This window comes from Peromyscus maniculatus, chromosome 19 (assembly GCF_049852395.1).
Source record: "Peromyscus maniculatus bairdii isolate BWxNUB_F1_BW_parent chromosome 19, HU_Pman_BW_mat_3.1, whole genome shotgun sequence".
NCBI classification, from domain to species: Eukaryota; Metazoa; Chordata; class Mammalia; order Rodentia; family Cricetidae; genus Peromyscus; species Peromyscus maniculatus.
The window spans coordinates 68,254,025-68,272,793 of record NC_134870.1 but is presented as its reverse complement, the minus strand read 5'-3'; the positions used below and the strand labels follow the sequence as shown (position 1 = coordinate 68,272,793).

General features: G+C 42.3%; 1 protein-coding gene across 1 annotated transcript in view; it reads right to left on the bottom strand.

Annotated features, from left to right (window-relative positions):
* The window catches only part of Skor2 (SKI family transcriptional corepressor 2), a 43,505-nt gene that overhangs the window by 19,374 nt on the left and 5,362 nt on the right, over positions 1–18,769 (bottom strand). The window contains exons 4-5 of the mRNA XM_006973840.3: positions 6,316–6,381; positions 5,839–5,937 (exon numbers count right to left, since the gene is read on the bottom strand). Of these exons, the coding sequence (XP_006973902.2) occupies positions 5,839–5,937; positions 6,316–6,381 (165 nt within the window). The remainder of the gene's footprint in view (positions 1–5,838; positions 5,938–6,315; positions 6,382–18,769) is intronic.

Here is an 18,769-nt window from a genome sequence, read left to right as displayed (position 1 = left end):
TGTGGCCAATGTGCTGGCCCGGGAAGAAAAGGAGATAAAAAAGAAACTATGCTGCACTTGGGAGCTGCACGTGGTATGGAGAACAGGAATACAGACCAGTGCATCCTTTCCAGAAAAAGACTTGGAGTTGGATATTAAGAGATTTCAAGTCCGTGCCTGTCAGCAGAGCAGTTCGTTTGGGAACATCACAAAGAGATAATAATGTCTAGTGTGGAGACTGAGCTGCAATGCCATGCCTCATCTGGAACTCCGGACAAGACTTGGTGTCCAATGTATGTCTCACATTCTTTTTTTAAAAAATTATTTATTTTTTATTTTCAAATATGTGTACTGTATTTATATCATTTCTCCTCCCACGCCTCCCACACAGCCTCATCCCCCTTCAAATTCATTTTCATTTATATATCACATTCTTTAATATTTATTTTAATATATATTTTCTTTGACACACACAATGAATTAATATGTAAAACAATCTGCTTAGTCTATTTAGTGTTTTCATATGTACACGTTTCTAGGGCTGGCCACTTGGTATTAACTAATTAGGGGTTCATCTCTAAAAAGATACACTGTATTTTTAATAGAAGGACTGAAAATAGTAAAATATTAACTGTTATTTTTTTTGAGGGGGTTGGCTAGATAACATAATTATGAGTGACTTTCTTCTCTTTGTATTTCTGTCTAAATTTTTCTGTGGTAAACATGTGCAGGACTTTTGAGATTAAAAGACTGCCAATTTGAAAACGAAACATGCTTTAAAACTTTCCTATCTTCAACCGCTGACGAAGGTCTAACTGGGGGTGAAAAATCACCAAGCTCACTCCTCTCGCGAGAGGCAGCTGAGAAAGGCCCTGCAGAGACAACATGAGGGCGGGGCTCCTCAAGGCAGCGGAGGGGAGCATGGTTTTCCAAACAGCAACAGAGAGCATACAGCGTGCATTCCTGGGACCGAGAGTAAGGAGAGCACCATCTGGCACATCTGGTTCACCGAAGGCCCCACTCACAGAGCAGTAAGCGTGGGGTTCATCATCTTTACCTCTTATCACTGTTTGCCAACAACTGGAGACTTTTGATCTGTCAGTACTTGGGGATTCTCTCCCGTGCTCACTTGCAGAGGAGGCCGCGGAAAGAGACAGGAATGGAGGAGGTGAACCACTAATCGTAAAACAAATCCTCGCAAATAAGTCACAGATACAGAAGGTGGACAGTGGGATCCATGTAGGTGACACTGCGTTATTTCCAGTAAGAAATAATCAGGGGGCTGTGGCGATGCTCAATAGGCGAAGGATGCCTTGTGACCCGACTTCAACCCCCAGAAACCATGTAAAAACACGAGGCATGGCTTCACAGATACGTAATCCTGTGATGGGGAGGCAGAGGCAGGGGGATCTCTGGGGCTGGCTCTCCAGCTAGTCTAGTCTAATGGGTGAGTTTGAGGCCAAAGGACAGAAAGGGCATGGAATGACACCCAAGATTGTCTTCTGGCTTCCACAGTGTGCATATATATGCATATGGTCGTGCGTGCGCATTTGTCTACTCTTGACAAACACACACACACACACACACACACACACACACACACGCACACAGAGAAAAACAGAAAAATAAGTAACCAGAAAATAAACGTGAAGAGTAATTCTTTACGAGATCTAAAATGAGGGCACTTTGGATGAATTCTAACACCCCCTATAGAACTGACTGGCCTGTCCACTCTCTTCTCTGAAAGGCTACGAGTTGTCTTTAAACCCACAGAACCCAGAACCAACTCATCAGTCCCGCTGAGCACCTCTGTTCATCAGCCTTTGCTGATCCAACATCGTCCTTCACGGCCAGTGTTCATTTCAAATACAACATTAACACGGGAATCAACCGCTTCCTAAGAGCAGTCTGCACCACAACGCACCCGCGTTGAAGACAGCAACAGAGGAGTGCGGGGGTGGAGGTCAGCGGCAAGGGTGGAAGTCATGAAGAACACTGGAGAGATAGGTCCAGGAGTACTCTAGAAAAGCGTGTGTGTGTGTGTGGTGGGGGGGGAAGGCTCCCGGGTGGTGGAGAAACCTGAGCCTTGGCAGAGATGGGGAGGAGGATGTGAGCAGGGGAGGCCTTGAGAACTAGAGGGACAGGAAAGGAAGAGGAGTCTCTGTGGCCCCTGGAACAGAGAGGGTTAGAAGTGGAAATGCGCAGCGGTAGACGGTGCCAGCTGGGGGCTTTCGTGGGCAGGAGTTAATGCAGACACTTAAATAAGCAGCGGGGGCCGGGTCGTGGTGGCACACGCCTTTAATCCCAGCACTCGGGAGGCAGAGGCAGGCGGATCTCTGTGAGTTCAAGGCCAGCCTGGGCTACCAAGTGAGTTCCAGGAAAGGCGCAAAGCTACACAGAGAAACCCTGTCTCGAAAAACAAAAAACAAAAAACAAACAAACAAAAAAAAAAAGCAGCGGGGATGAAGACAGCTTCTTGGGTGCAGAACTTGGTGTCAAAGGTGGTGTTTTAGGGGAATGGGGCGGGTTGGAGCAAAGAGGGATGGGAGTAGACACAGAGCACCCACTTACAGCTGTACAGTTGGAAAGGGGGCTGGGGAATGTGCCTTGGGCAAGCAGAAGGACATGCTTCAGCCAAATCTGCAGCCCTCCCTCAGAAGCCCTGTTCTCGGCCGGCTCTAGTGACCAGCTGATCTGCCTGTGTTGGGATCCTGTCCTCCTCCAGTGCTTCCCCGAGCAGGGTCAGGTGGTATGCACATGAATTTTAGTTCTGGAATGCCCTTCTCAACACAGGGCCAGGTTAGCTTGTTACCCCACCCCCAGACTTCTGCTCCCTTCTAAGGATGCAGAGGCTCCTCCTTCTCACTTTCTTCCTCCCCCCTCTCTCTTTCTCCTTCTCCACTCCCTCTGCCTCCTTTCTAGCTCACTCTCTGTCCAGGACTCATTTCTGTGACTCGACTCAGCCCTAAGAACCGCACAAAGACCCCACAGCCCAATGTTTAGAGATTCTCCACACAGCCGAGTCTCCCCTCCTCACCCTGGGATTACAGATGACAGCTATTGAAAACCTCGCTTGAGCCAAGGGCACACACAGAGCTTTGTACGGATTGTGTCGTTCAGTTACTTCATCCTGTGGGGCAGGAGTTATCTGGCCCAGTTGGCAGCTTCCAAGGTCAAACAACCTGCGAGGAGAAGCACTCGGGTATGGTAGATTTTAGATCCTAATAGCCATACCCTACAGCTTCTCTCCTGAGCATCAGTGCTCTAAGGCACATGGATTTTTTCTTTTCTTTTCTTTCTTTCTTTCTTTCTTTCTTTCTTTCTTTCTTTCTTTCTTTCTTTCTTTCTTTCTTTCTTTCTTTCTTTCTCTCTCTCTCTCTCTCTCTCTCTCTCTCTCTCTCTCTCTCCCTCCCTCCCTCCCTCCCTCCCTCCCTCCCTCCCTTCCTTCCTTTCTTTCTTCTCTCTCTCTCTCTCTCTCTCTCTCTCTCTCTCTCTCTCTCTCTCTCTCTCTCTTTCTTTTTTTGAGACACAGTTTCTTTGTGTAGCCCTGGCTGTCCTGGACCTCACTCTGTAGATCAGGCTAGCCTCAAACCCGGAGATCTGCCTGCCTCTGCCTCCCGAGATTAAAGGCATGAGCCACCACTGCCTGGTCTAAGCACTGGATTTTGCCTGTGACTATGAAGATCTGTCTACCTTTGTAAAAGGCTTTTCATACTTCTAGGGGGGTCCTCTGTGCTTCTGCCAGGTTTTCCTCCTCACCAGGGAAGGCTGAGTCTGTTCACCGGCTTCACCACAGCCATTCTTAGTCAGCAAGCATGTAAGGCATATTTACTATTTTCATTGTAAATGAAACTACCTTTTCTGGTGTGTCTAAGCCGTGCATTATTGAAAGGTGGATACACACACACCACTTTCTTGGGGAGTGGAGCAGGTTGCAGATTTCCAAAACTGGAAAGTGTTTTTTGTTGAAATACTTCACATGTGTGGAAGTCACAGGCTGACTCACATCAATTCAGATCAAAATGATGACTACTAGGTCTCATTTTTTCCTTACAGGGTTTTTGTTTTTTGTATGGTGGTGGGGACTGAACTTAGAGCTGAGTTAGGCCCTAGGCCAGTCTAACATTTTAATGTTTATGTTAGAGTAAGGACAATGTTTAAGTATATACATTACTGTGAGTTACTTAATCCCTTAAATGATTGTTAATTAGCTGTTACTAATAGAAGAAATTATGATCGCACTGGCCTCACGGGAACTGAGAGGGTAGTCTGGGGCTTCTCTGGACCCGAACCCACTCTACTGGATCTAAAGCAGTGATTCCCCAGCTCCACACTTAGATCAGCCTGGCTATGTGTGCTGCGGAGACCATGGGTTACGCTCCTTCTCCAGCAAGAACTCTAGAGCTCCACACAGCTCAGGTTTTGTGATGTCCAGATTAATTACAGGAGACATGCTGATATTTTAAATAAGTGTCTCAGAAAAAAGTTGAAGTTCACATAATTTAAAAAACACTGGGGTTGGAGAAATGGAGCAGTGGTAAGAGCATGTACTGCTCTTGCAGAGGACCAGAGTGTGATTTTCAGTACCTGTGTCGGGCAGCTCACAACTGCCTAGTAACTCCAGCTCCAGGGCTGCCTGACATCTCTGGTTTCCTTGGGCACCTACATTCACATGCACATACACACACAGAGGCACACACACACACACATACACACACACACACACACACAGACATACACAGATATGTACACACAATTTTAAAAAAAATCTAAAAAATCATTTGCATGCTATTTTGTTTCTCACTTTCCTTTCTCTGAAGAGCGGAATACAGCTAGACAAAACCTGAAAAACACCTCCAAGATCATTTGTTCCTGGGCTATCCCACTCATGGCCGGTGAAGTTTACAATTTTACGTGCACACCTACCACGAAACCTTTCTGAAAGTCTATGACTCTGGGAGCAGAGTGATAACCTGGAGGCAGCAGGGTTTCCTGCTTTGCACCGGAATGGAATTTCACAGTAAAATGGCTTGAGAGTGTAAAACTACTAAAATTATACCGATTTCATTATGGTAGTGCCCCTGAACGCTGGGTTTGTTTTCTTTGGCTTTGTTTTTACAAGGTCAAGTGTGGCCTAAAAATGTTAAGGTGGAAAATTCTAGAAATAAACAATTCATAAATTTTAAATAACTTTTATTATAGTATAGATGGTCATAATTGTTCTATTTTTGCCCTTGGCTACTTTTACTAATCTCTCACAAGTTAAACTTTATCATAAGAATGTGAGTAGAGGGGAAAAAGGTACAGAGAGGGTCTGAAACCATCTGCAAGTTCCATGCATCAAGTGGGTGCTGCCAGGCTTATCCCCTCAAAACAACGGGGAGCTATTGTAATCAAATAGATTTGTGGACATCAAATTGTTTAAACTTTCATGTTTATACATCACTCCCACACCAGTGGCTAACAGAGCTATCTGAGAATGAAGGGTACTTGTCCCTTTGCTTTTCCTGTTCAGAAAATAATAAATACTAAGGGATTGTTGTATATTAAAATATATAATCTGGACATACTTGAATATGTGAATACATTTCATACTGAATTATGTGTTTACATACATATTTTAAAATGCACAGACACAGCTACCCATATATCAGAACACAAATAGCAAATCGTGAGAAGTTTTATCTTTGAGTCAAAGCACAGATATGGGATTAACATGTATGACTATTCTGGCACAGCATGGGAAGGCTGTGTGGGCGTTGTACTTAGCCCCTTCTGGCTTCGACTTACACTCTTAAACCTAACCGTAGAGATTCCAGCAAACATCACACATGGAATGAAAGGAAAGAGATTCCTTACTGAACACCGGGAAGGATGTATTTCCTTTTAACACTTGGAATTCTTGCTCCAGTCGCCTCCGTAAGTCTATTTGCTCAAATAAAACCTTCTGAAGTTCTTCTAATAGAGAAAAAAAGAAGAGCTCTTTTACTAATCTTTACAAATAACTCTCCAGAGAACTGTTCATCTGGCAATTTGTTATTATAAGACAAAATATTTTACCAGTTTAAAAAATGTTGCATAGACATAGGATAGATTTTGTGCAGAAATCCATGAATATAAATCAATGTAATATATTATTTTAAAGTATTATATTACAGTGTCATGTATTGATTGATATGTATGCATTAATCTCAATTATATCCACCCAATGGTCCATATATTATTCATATGTTGCTTGTCAGGCTTAAAATATGGTGCATAACTAAAATATCTTCTTATTGTCTCTGTACTCTTTAAAAGCTAAGAGAAGTATACAACATTCAAACTTGTCTTTACCTTTCCCCATATTTTCTACATCCTTTTTGAGCGAATGAGGTGAATTGGTTTCTTGTGTGTGTTCACCTAAAAAAAAAAAAATGGAAAAATGTTAGTTTGCATGGACTACTTTCTCCCAGGTTTTCTTTTTATTTATCTATTTATTACATCTAGGAAAAGACTTTATTTACTATAACCTGACATAAGGAATTCACAGAACTAAATGCTATTCTTGTGAATGGGTACCACGCCTCTGAATCACAGAAGTCCTCTAGAAAATGAAAGTAGAGCCGGGCGGTGGTGGCGCACGCCTTTAATTCCAGCACTCGGGAGGCAGAGCCAGGCGGATCGCTGTGAGTTCGAGGCCAGCCTGGGCTACCAAGTGAGCTCCAGGAAAGGCGCAAAGCTACACAGAGAAACCCTGTCTCGAAAAACCAAAAAAAAAAAAAAAAAAAAAAAAAATGAAAGTAGAGCCTATCTGCCTCTTGGAAAGCAGGATCGCTGAAGTGAGGATGCCCGCTCTCCCTGGAAGGCCCCTGAGAGCGCGACAGGCAGGAGTTTCCTAAACTTTTGGGCTCCCCAAATTTGAAACAGTGCAAAAGGAAGTGTGGAGAGTCCATGACTTGTCCGAGGAGAGCACTCATGTGCCTGGAGGGTTTCCTGGCCATTGATAACTGGCTGAAAAGAAAGGCACACTGCTGCAGAGATGAGAAGTGACTTATCCGTTAGTTTGTAAATATTTACTTACTCAGCGATACTCTCTTAACTACTCACTTGGGACCAATAAAAATGATTGTGGGAGCCGCGGGAGCTGAGGGTGGAGCCCAGGAAAGAGGCACAGACTTTGCAAACACTAGGCCTCTGCTTCTGAGCCAAACTAAATAAGCCAGCCGTCTATATTATGAATGAAGGTTAGACTGTTCACGCTTTGCTATGTGCTAACTCGAGCAATGGCAAAGTAAATAATGCATCCACTACCGTAAACTGTGTCTTCATGAATCTGAGAGCCCAAATACATCAATGGTTTAACCCATTCATTCAGCTAATTAGATAATTGTGTTTTCAAATTTCAAGCTAATTTCTGTGACAGCCACACGGGTGATTAGGCTTCTGCTTTTGTCTAAAGAGGTGTGGTAGTGCAGGTAATGGTTCTCCAAGAAGGTTTTATGGATTCACCACACTGGTTCCCAGAGGTGAGAACTCCTGTATGCCTGCAGATCCAGGCATGGGCTTTGCCTGCCCTCTCTTCCTTCTCACCCACTAGGTCAGGTGCTGCTGGCTGGGGGCAAGGGCTCTGTCTCTTCTCTCAGGCCAGCCGGTGCCTAACAGAGGACTGGACATGCAATAAGCCCTCAATAAATGGTCTTCTGCTGCTACTGAAGGAACCCCAGGAGGACATAAATTCTAAGTCATGGCTCCAGCCAGAATGTATCACTTCAATTCTCTGCTTGCTATTTATTCATTTCCCTCAGAAAGAAATGGAGTGTAATGGCCCCCAGGCACTTGTTGGAATACTGAGAGATCTCACTGCCAAGTTAAAATTTCTATAAAAAGACAAACAGGATTTCTTCACAAAGCAGCAACCTGTACCATGGACAGACATCTATATTCCACATGCTAACTCTCATGTGAAGGTGCACATGAACACACATCCCTCTCTTTAAGGACTTATATGTAACTGATTCATACATTTAAATATTCCCAAATAGATGCATACTTGGGGTGGAGCCCAATACATCCTTCACACTCCCAAGTTCCTTAATTGCAGGCATTCTCTAACAAGTAGAACATATTCACACAACTCCATTCCAATACATCTTGAAAATGACCTCTCTGACCTCTCTCTATAGTCTCAAGTGCACTCTTGAACCTTGACAACTTGGTTTTCTTTTCTTTACAGCAAGGAAAACACCTGTGAAGCATCCCAATTGTAGATCTCATTAGAATCCCTAAGAAATCTGATCATCTACTAGAAAAGTAATAGGTTGATAACACACCATTAATATGTAAACCAAGCATGGTGGCATTTTGAAATGAAGATAAATGTGTGTTAGGTGCAGGTCTGCCTATTTAGTATCAGTTGACCAGTACAGAAGTTCCCTAATGATGCAATACTGAATCTGAACAGAAGAGCAAGCAGGTACCTGTCTCTGTGTTTGCTCACATGTGGTCTGAATGACACTGTTCCATTCTACAACTTTCTCAATCTAACTTTCAAAACATGACTTAGATGAGATGTAAAAGCACATCTAGAAGGCTTGTTCTTACCATGTTGTAGACCAGACTTTTCGATTCATTAATATATTTTGAGAACTGTTCATCTTGTATTACATTTCAATTGGATGAATAAATTTAAAAATTAAAATAGATATAAGTACGTTTCCTTTCCCCTTCATAATTACTAGCATTATATTCATAGAGTACCCCTAAATCAATAGCTAATAAACGGAAAAATACTGACTACAGGAAAAATATGCTGGTGCTATTAACAATGGGCTGGTCTTTTCATCAGCTCTGTGGAGGTTTTATTAACATTTGCATTAGTGTCTATTTCAAGTTGAGATTTTACTGCAATTTCTGTGCAAAAAAATGGCCAATTTAGAGCTTAGAAGATATGAATGTCTCCTTCGCAATGAGTTTTTTTAAAAGTGTCTAGGTGTTAGGTAAATAAGGACACAGGGCTGTCTCAGCTGCGCTCTGTTCAGCTTTTCCTGGACTGCCGCTTTCTGCATTATTGCTAATCTGTGAAAACCAGATTGTTAATGGTGGTTAAAAATGACCTCTGGGAGCCTGGATGTTTGTTCACTATTACTGCTAATGTTTTCCATCTGGTTGAAAAAAAAAGGCAGTCTACTACTAGATTAAATAAATGTGATTTAGTTGACAACGAGCCTCCAATTTTTATAAATATTCCATCAGGTTAGATGCATTTCACTTTTTAAAATTAATGAATAGGTTTGGAGGCATCCCAAAAATTAAAATGCTTTCCTTCTTTCTCCCTACATTCTTCTTTAAAAAAAATATTTACAAGCAGAGAAGGTAGGGGGAAGCTCAGAGACCTCAATGGCTTAGAGACAGAAGACAGGACATTATGCATGGAAGGAATATCTTTCTTAGAGCCGTGGCCTCAAACATGGCAGACAGTAGACGAAAACCCAAGTGTTCTGAAGTGGGAAAGGAATGGATCATAACGAAGGCCTTAGTGGAGGGATGAGACCCAAAGCTGCTGCTTAGGGACATGTCACCTTCTTGTGGAACCTTCATGATTCCATGAATGGTGCTCACCACAGTTGACAGAGGCAGCCGTGTGCCAGGCAGGACCAACCCCGTGGCAGCCTGAAGCCAAGGCCTGGGTACATGGTTCTGCCTGTACCATTCTCTCTGGAGTCCTCCAGCCCAGGTGGCCTCCTGTTGTAAAAGATACTCCATCCTGCTCCTGGCTTTGTCCCCATTCAGCCATTAGATAAGGGACAAGAGAGACAGACATGATAATGTGCCAAGCTACAGTAGCCATAAATAGTAAATCAAATGAGCAGGGACTACAATTCACACACGTATGCACACAAAAGGAACCAGTCATTGACTACGTTAACATGACCTTTATAGGCTCAAGAGCAATCACTTTCTCTTAAATATTGTGGCATATTCCTGTTCAAAAACTATAATGGATCCCCTGGTCATCACAGGGGAAAAAGTCCCCTCTAAATTTCCCTGGAGTTTCCAGCTCTTCTTATAACCTGTATTCCTGCTGCCCCATCCCCCTCAGCTCACCTGTCCATATTGCCAACACAAACCCTTCACTGCACCCAGGCCTGTATTTCTCACTGTGGATTGTTTTGCCTTGTACTGTGTGTCTTGCCTGGGGTACCCGACCCTCTTCCCATTTTCTATTCCAAAGAAAAATGCCATCCAGGTCTCCTTGGCATGGACTGAAGACGTCTAACTCTCCATCGTTCATTTAGTGAAGCCCTATCTTCACGACGATGGTTTGAGGCGGTTCCGCCTATGGGGTTGATTAGGTCATCAGGACAGAGCCCTAATGGATGGGAAAGGTGCCGTTGTCAGGGCTCTGTTCCATCACATCCTGTACCGAAGGGCAGCAGCTGCCTATGGGGCTCCTAAGAAGCCCTCATCAGACACATCAGTCTGCTGGTTCCCTGGTCTTGAACTTCACAGCCTCTAGAGCTCTGAGAAATAAAGACTGTTGAAGTTAGCGATGTATTTTTGTTACAGCACAGGACTAAGACACGGCTTCCTTGAGCCAGTCTCGGGATCTGCCAGTGTCGATGACGACTGTGCCCTTCCTGGGCTGAAGTTCTAAGTGTCTTTCCATTACCCTCTGCTTCCTGACTAGGAGATTTCCTTTCTGGAGGCAGGAACATCTATCATCACCCTACCCCAAGGAGGGTGCAGATGTTTTCCACAAATGCCTGCTGCACTAACTTATTCTAGTTTGTGAAAGAAACACCAGCCGAGGCTGTTCTGTCTTCAGTTGTTATGAGGGCATTTAAACGCATTCTTATAGTTAAACCTAACTCTTGTAAGTAAAAAAAAATACAGTTTGATTCATTTTAAAAATCAGACTAAGTCAGACTAACTATATTTTCAGTTCTATTGGGAAGTTTGTGATGTTCCAATAAAAAATAAGTTTTCTTTCTGTTTACCATTTTCAAAGTCTCTGTGTGAAAATAATAGTCTGAATTCTAACTCCAACATGGAAAATATTAATTAACATATATGTCTGCCATGATTTCCAATAAAATATCACATATATTAGAATTCATGAATTTTATTACAATAATAATTTTTTTTTTTTTTTTTTTGGTTTTTCGAGACAGGGTTTCTCTGTGTAGCTTTGCGCCTTTTCCTGGAACTCACTTGGTAGCCCAGGTTGGCCTCGAACTCACAGAGATCCGCCTGCCTCTGCCTCCCAAGTGCTGGGATTAAAGGCGTGCGCCACCACCGCCCGGCACAATAATAATTTTATTACCAAAATATTTCATTTTTCTATTTATGTTAAAGATTTATTTCTATTTTATTTGCTAGAGATGAAACCTAGGGCCACATGCAAGATAGGCACACTCATTTCCCCAGGCTCAGTGACATGAGCCACATGAACAGATGAGATGCCATGTTCTGTTGATGGTCACAGGACAGGAAAAGAAACTAATACAGCCGGGCGGTGGCGGTGCATGCCTTTAGTCCCAGCACTCGGGAGGCAGAGGCAGGTGGATCTCTGTGAGTTCGAGGCCAGCCTGGTCTCCAAAGCGAGTTCCAGGAAAGGTGCAAAGCTACACAGAGAAACCCTGTCCCAAAAAACAAAACAAACAAACAAATAAAAAACAACAACAAAAAAGAAGGTAATAGGACAGATGGCACTGAAACCCTCCCTGATAGCTAGCTTTCTCAGTGCTGGAAAGTGCTACACAGACTTCTGGAAGAGAAAATTGTCAGCGGTCTTATCCAGTGCTGGACCCACATGCTACAACTCTGGCCAAGATGTGGTGTGCATCACTCACACAGTCGTGGCAAGCCTGCCTACAGAGGCCACACACTGCTCTCTTTATTAGTTTTGAAGCCTGCTCTACAGGAGAGAATTCAAGCCTGGTATTGGGAGCATGGTCCAAACCTATGGCTAGGGAACTCCTTTGCCCTAGGGGAAGAACCTGTGGATGTTGCCCTGTGGTCAAACTCCTTCTAACCATTCATGTTTATACCCATAGATCTGTGCTGCTCCCAGCTTTGCTCAGGTAAGCTTCTAACTGAAGTGGGCAGTGGTCAATGCAGAGACTCAAACCTGCTCAAAGGGCTGAGAATCAGTGACTGTGGTGCTCATCCAGAGATGGGACAGCTGCATTAAACACTCTTCCCACCCAAGTCTCAGAGAATGGAAAGAGTATAAGAGCCGGAGGACCTGGAGGAGTGTTCTGACATGCTGTCTTCTGGATATGACATGACTATTGCACACATGAGCTCACAGTAGCTGTGGTTACCTGAACAAGATCAAGGCAGTTAATGGCTGTTGGGAAGGGGAGAGCCACATTCCTTTAGGAGTGTGGCCACTGGTAGGCACTCCAAGCCCCTGTGGATGATCCCATTGAACTCAATGGTTAAAAATAGCAATAAGTAAGTAAACAATTATAAAAGGAGGACATGAATTTGGGAGGGAGATATGATGGAGCTTTCTGGGGAGAGTTGGAAGGGAGCTATGAGGGGTAGATATAATCAAGAAACATTGTATATATGTTTTAAATTTTCAAAGAATAAGAATAATTTTTTAAAATTTGAATTCAATAAGTAAGATTTAAACATTGTAAAGTGCATGTTCAGGTTATATACCCTAGAATGCAGGGCGTCATCTGTATGGGGCACAATATCAAATTCAAGCATTAAAATAAGTAGTAAAAGATTTGGCTTTTGCCTGTCCTTTCAACGGAAAGGCCTCCCCTTCCTTGATGTCCTACTACTTGGCTTAGCCAGCTCCTCAAATTCTTCCTTGAGCCACACACAGCTCTCATGGGCTCTGCCAGCCAGCAGCCCCAGCAGTCAGCACATTGCTCCTCCCAATACTGTTACTGAGAACACTTGGTGAAAGTCTTTGGAGACCATGTTTGCCTGCACAGGAAGGAAGCATGCATCCCTTGGAAGGTCACTTCAATAGAGACACATATTCTGATTTGGGACAGTTTCCGTATATGAGATATACATGTATTCTCACAATCAGACGACTATGTTCGGCCAACAAATGCTTCAACAGCCCCTGGGGACTCATGTGCTCCTGTCTGTGTTCTGGTGCAGGAGAGCAGATATCTCACACACTCAGAGGTGCAGATGGGCCCTACATGATGTTCCCAACACACTGCCACAGCCTCTCCAGCTGGGTGGCTGCTCTGCATTCTTGCCTCCTAGAACTCTTCACAGGGCCCTGTATTTGCCAAACAGGCCAGTGGAGCTCCCAAAAGAAACACCAAATTTTTGTAACTGATTTTAGTTTTATAATCTGGCTTAGGACATTTCTCTTTTCCTTATAATGTGTCTTAGAGGTACAAGTTAGACTGAGTCAAAATCAGTCTAAATTGGAATAATCAAAAATTTAACACAACCTATGGTTGACAGGGGTTTTTAAAAGGCTACTTTGCATCCAGGCATAAGAAATCAATTATGGAGGCTAGGGAAATTGCTTAGCAGGTAAAATGTGAAGACTGGAGTTTGGATCCGATGTACCCACTTAAACAGGTGGATGCCATAGCCTGCCTGTATTCCACAGATGGAGATGAGATTCCCTGAACATGCTGGCTAGCTAGACTATCAGAATCAGCGGATTTGGGGAGAGAGAGAGAGAGAGAGAGAGAGAGAGAGAGAGAGAGAGAGAGAGAGAGAGAGAGAGAGAGAGACCCTGCCTCCTTGAATAAGGTGCACACTGACCAAGGAAGACAATATTGACATCTCGCCTCTACATGCTTTTGCATGCATGTGTACCCACACACACAAGAACATAGATACTCACAAACTACGTGAAAAAGACTATAAAATCAATTACATAGGAAATGTTAAATGACTTTCTCCTCTGTCAGTGGGACACAGACCCCTGCTTATTTCTTGGTGTTCCATCTACACTAAACTACTTCTCTGTGATGTTTGACACTTTTGTAAGGTCACAAAAACAAAGGCAAAAAAAGAAAAGAAAAAAGCCACCCAAGAGGGTGTGCTACAGAACAGGCTAGCTGAATACCTCCATTGGTGAAAATAGAGAGACTGTTGGAGTCTGTGATGCCAGTATGATCACAATGAAACCCAGCAATGGCACACTTTGTGATGGACACCCAAAATGCATTATTGGAGCTGGGTGTGGCTACACATTCTTGTAGTCCCAGTACTCAGGAGGCAAAGTCAGGAGGACTAAGAGTTTGAGGACAGCCTGCCTATGTAGTGAGACCAGGGCTCAAAGAACAAACAAATCCCATCAGTTGCAGATACATCACTTCTTACGTATCTTTGATTAGTGACCCTTGAGTCCATTATAGATTTCTCTTGAGTTTTAGAATCGATGCTGTGAATTAATGCTATGCAATGTTTTACATTTATTTTTATTTCTTTTCCTTCTTCTTCTTGTGTGTGTGTGTGTGGGGGGGTTGGGTTGGGAGCATGAATGAAGGTATATTCATATGGAGGTCAGAGGACAACTTGCAGAACCCGGTTTTCTCTTTCCACCATCCAACAGCCATAATTTTTTTTTCTAGAAAGCTTCCCATTGTTTTCTATCTCTTTCAGTTTCAGGTAAATTTTTTAAAAATTAGCACAAAGAGAAAATTTCATAAATAGAAAATAGATGTCTGAAAAATAGGGATCATTTAATTCTGAGTGCATATATTGAAAGGCTTCAAGATATGTTAACTAAAAGTAATGTTCACAATAAATTAGAGGTTTTATCAGATTCTATAGGCAGATGAACTTAGATACAAAGTTTTGTAATTTTTTTTGTGTAGTTTACCCTAAGTTCTCTCACAAGTGAGAGAATAAAAACTCAGATCTACTACTCTGGCTTTTACGAATTTCTCTTCTTTTGCTTTTTTTTTTTTTTTTTTTTTAAATCACAAGCATGTTCTAAAATTGAATGGAATAATAAATCAGAGTGCCTCATCTGCTATATATTCATGAGAAGTGTAACTGCTTCTTACTATTCTTGGAAATCCATCCGCAGCTTATTAAGTACACCAGAGAATCATACCCGTGGAAATCAAATTGATTTTAAAACTTCTATGCATATAACAAGATACAGCCGCGCTCCGAGTCCGAAGGTGCTGGCGTTTCTACAATGAGAGGGATTGAAAGGCAGGGTGGTGCCTCCTTCCCTCATCTCCTTGACCTGCAATAGCTCTGAGCTGCCCCACCAGCTTACCCCACTGCATTCAATTTCAAATCCCTTAACTTCACGGAAGTTATTCAAAGTGGAGGTGCGAAACCCACTCTGGGATTGTGAGGAAATCTACAGTTTTGAGTTGGTAATATTTTGACCAAGCTACTATCTGTTTAATTCTGTCTGACTTGGTGTACTTTCAAAGTTCCACTGCTTCCTGGGGAATTTTGGTTGCTGAAGACCGTCTCGTTTGGCCCTTTGAATCATACTCAAGAAATACCACATCTGCCGTGTGCGATGCTTTTCTAGGGAGGATTTAAAAACTCAGTTACAAATGTCAACTTCAAATTGCTGAAAATAGCATCATTGAGGCTGGAAGCTTGGAATAAAGGTGATCCTGAACTAAATGAGGAACAGCTCCACAGAAATAACTGTTGCAGGTAAACTGAATTTATATTAGGGGCCAGTTAATGTGATAACTACCACTGAGGACAGACATATCTGTTTCTTTACATAACCACCAAAACTTCCTGGTAATTACATTCATGTTTACAGCGAGAATGAAAAATTCATATAAAAGCAAAACCTGCCCACTGATTTATCAGACAGTTTGAAAAGCTGTTTTATTCTCCCATGTTCTGCTTATTCAAGGGAATTAAATATTGTACTGTGAATCTTCCAAAATGATGACTGAATTAAATGCTAACTAAAGGAACATAGTTATGTAAGCTCCACTTGATGATACTAAGTTTTTCTATTTGGGTTTTGTTTTGAGGTAAGGTCTCACTATACAGCATGGGCCAGCTTGAAATTGGTCCTCCTGTCTCAGCCTCCTAAGTACTAGGATTATGGGTGTGGCTTGCGTGACATTGTATATACATCCCAATCATATATATGCTCCAGTCTGGCTAGTTTCTCTCCTGCTCTTAGTTGGAGCAACCAGAGAGCAGAGACCGGTGTTGCAAACTGTCTGGCACTCTAAGCTACGTGTGGCACAAATGAGTAAAGTACGTGGACTTGTACAGTCGGGAAGACAATGGTTGTCACAGGGAAAGAAATCTCCCCATGGCCGAGGAGGCACTGGGTGCAGGTATTTTTGTCTGCTGTTGTCCAAAGCAGCAAGTCACATATGCACATGGTCTCTTTGACTTGTTTTAGATCTTGACACTGCCAAGTGAATGGGATCTGGTTATGACTAAATGAGTTAATTCTAAAATACAGGTGCCCATTCTGGGATTTTTTCAAATTGTATTTCAATAGGAGGACCACGGGCTAATTTTTTTTTTTTTTAAAGTAAGGGACAGCTGAAGGCATAGCATTTCTCTTAGGGACCAGTTACTGTGATAACTGCCATGAGAACACACATGTCTGTTTCTTTACATAACCACTGCAACTTTCTGGTAGTTACATTCGTGGTTACAAGAACGAAACTTTCATAGAAAAGCAAGACCTGCCCGCAACCTCTTCAACCCTCTGAAGTTCGAAACTCTACTACGTATGAGGCCAAGAGCAGTGGGTGCCCATTAGTAGTATCTCAGGAGGCTGAGGCAGGGGGCTTGCTTGAGCCTATGGATTTGAGATCAGCTTGGGCAGTGTGGGGAGACTCCATCTCAAAATAGATTAATTAATAGATGAAATAAAGTACATTCTCAAAGGAATCACAAGAATGAACTTGTGGCCCAATGTTCTAGTATCGACCAACAATATTCACCCGAAAGTTGCATATTTCCATAGTGTTTCTATCCTTCCCACATCCTCCCCATTCTTCCATTCAATACAAGATAATAATATCACATAACCTACTACTATATACTTCCCTAAATAATGGGAGGGTAAGATTGTGATATGGTAAATCGATATGGAATAAGCTTCTCTGGGAATGTGTATCAAATTAATTATTGTGAGAAAGGGACTGGCAATATATCAATATTATGAGTAGGTGTTATTACCAACGTAACTACTGACTGTGCTGCCCTGAGCTCCAGGCACCACGGAATGTCTATGTGAACATGGCTCCTATCTGCGCTTTTACTTGTAGCATTTGTATTTCCATCTGCATACTAAACCCCAGTGGATCGAGGGGTTTGTAGTCACTCTGGATATCATTCTCAGGCTTCTGATGGCCTGCCAGAGTTTTCAGGGCCTGGGTGGTCGTGAAGACATGAATGCCTTTTCAAGCAAGCCCAGAGACCTCTTTCAAAATTCCATCCAAGTCCAAGGAAGGCAAAAGATAGAAATTCAGTTTTTAAGAAATCTGGAGACTGTGAATGTGAGTGACACGAAGAGGCTGGAACTCAAAGGGACCTGGTTGGTCTTAATCCATTTACTCTGGTTATCCAGCTTCTAACTCAAAAATCTTTATAAAGTTATGGACATGAGTTGCTAAATGCAATGGAAGAAGTTAAGTTTTCTAAAGCGAAATGATCTCAGATTTTAGAACTTGGATTCTCCCATTAAATCTACGTAAACTATTTTAAACATCAAATTATCCAATAGTTTTATGCAAATTTTTGCTACCTCTTGGAATGCTATGCACATTTTACATTTTTATAGCATATATAATTCCTTTTTATTTCCTTCAAAAATTATACCTAAAATAGAAGGAGAATTTAGCAGAGCAGACTTAGGATAATTAGTGTTTAGTAGCAAAAGTGTGACATCTACCATGAATCATTCTCTAAATGATCATCTACATTTTGTATTAAATACATGTATCTTGTCGTTTGAGCCACAGACTCACCTATGGCTAACTCCAGAATCAAAACTTCAAAATATAGGCAGTCAAAACAATCTGAACAACTAATGCACATAATTAGAATATATTAACTTTACAGAGCATCACCAAATTAAGACTAAACTAATTAAGAAAAATAAACAGAAAGTAGGGACCCACAGCCTGCCCCTGAAAGGGTTAAATTGCTACCAAGTACACAGTCCATGTCAATTTGGCAGACTCCAGGCTTCATGGAGCCGGCTTACAAAGTGAGGTTGCATACAAAACAAGATGAGCCAAATAAAAATCTCCCCAAATTAATTAAGCAATTCCAGCACCAGGCTATGACAGCAGCTTTTAGGTGTAGTCTGGGTAGAGAGAGGCAGGAATTCAAGGGCTTCTTGCTCCTGCAGCACAGACCTAGCAAGGCTCTCATCCACTTCAGCTGTTGAAACAGCTCCAGTTAATTTGCATTCACCAGAGTCCACATAGACTCCCCATGTGTAGTCTCCTGGCATGGGAGAAATTGGGCTACTTTTAAATCTATTTTTAGCTGTACAGGGCTGCTAAATACCATTTGATCTGGGGCCGAGGAATGTTACTAGGATTGTTTCATATTTGAGAATGCTGTTTCCAGTGGCTATTAATTTCTACACATATCAAATGCACAAAAGCAATTGACTATTTAGAAATGTCTGGGAAATGGCAAGATATTGCAGAATCAATGGAATAGAATTATAAATGCTTCTTGTATGTGTGCAAACCAATTAGAAATTCCTTGGTAGTGATTCTTTTCATTTCAAGCTTCAATTTTGAGGAATATCACACCAGGGAGGAGGTGGTTCCCAGGCAAACATCCTTGCCTTTGTGACTTTAGATTGTAACAGAAAAATCCACATTTAATA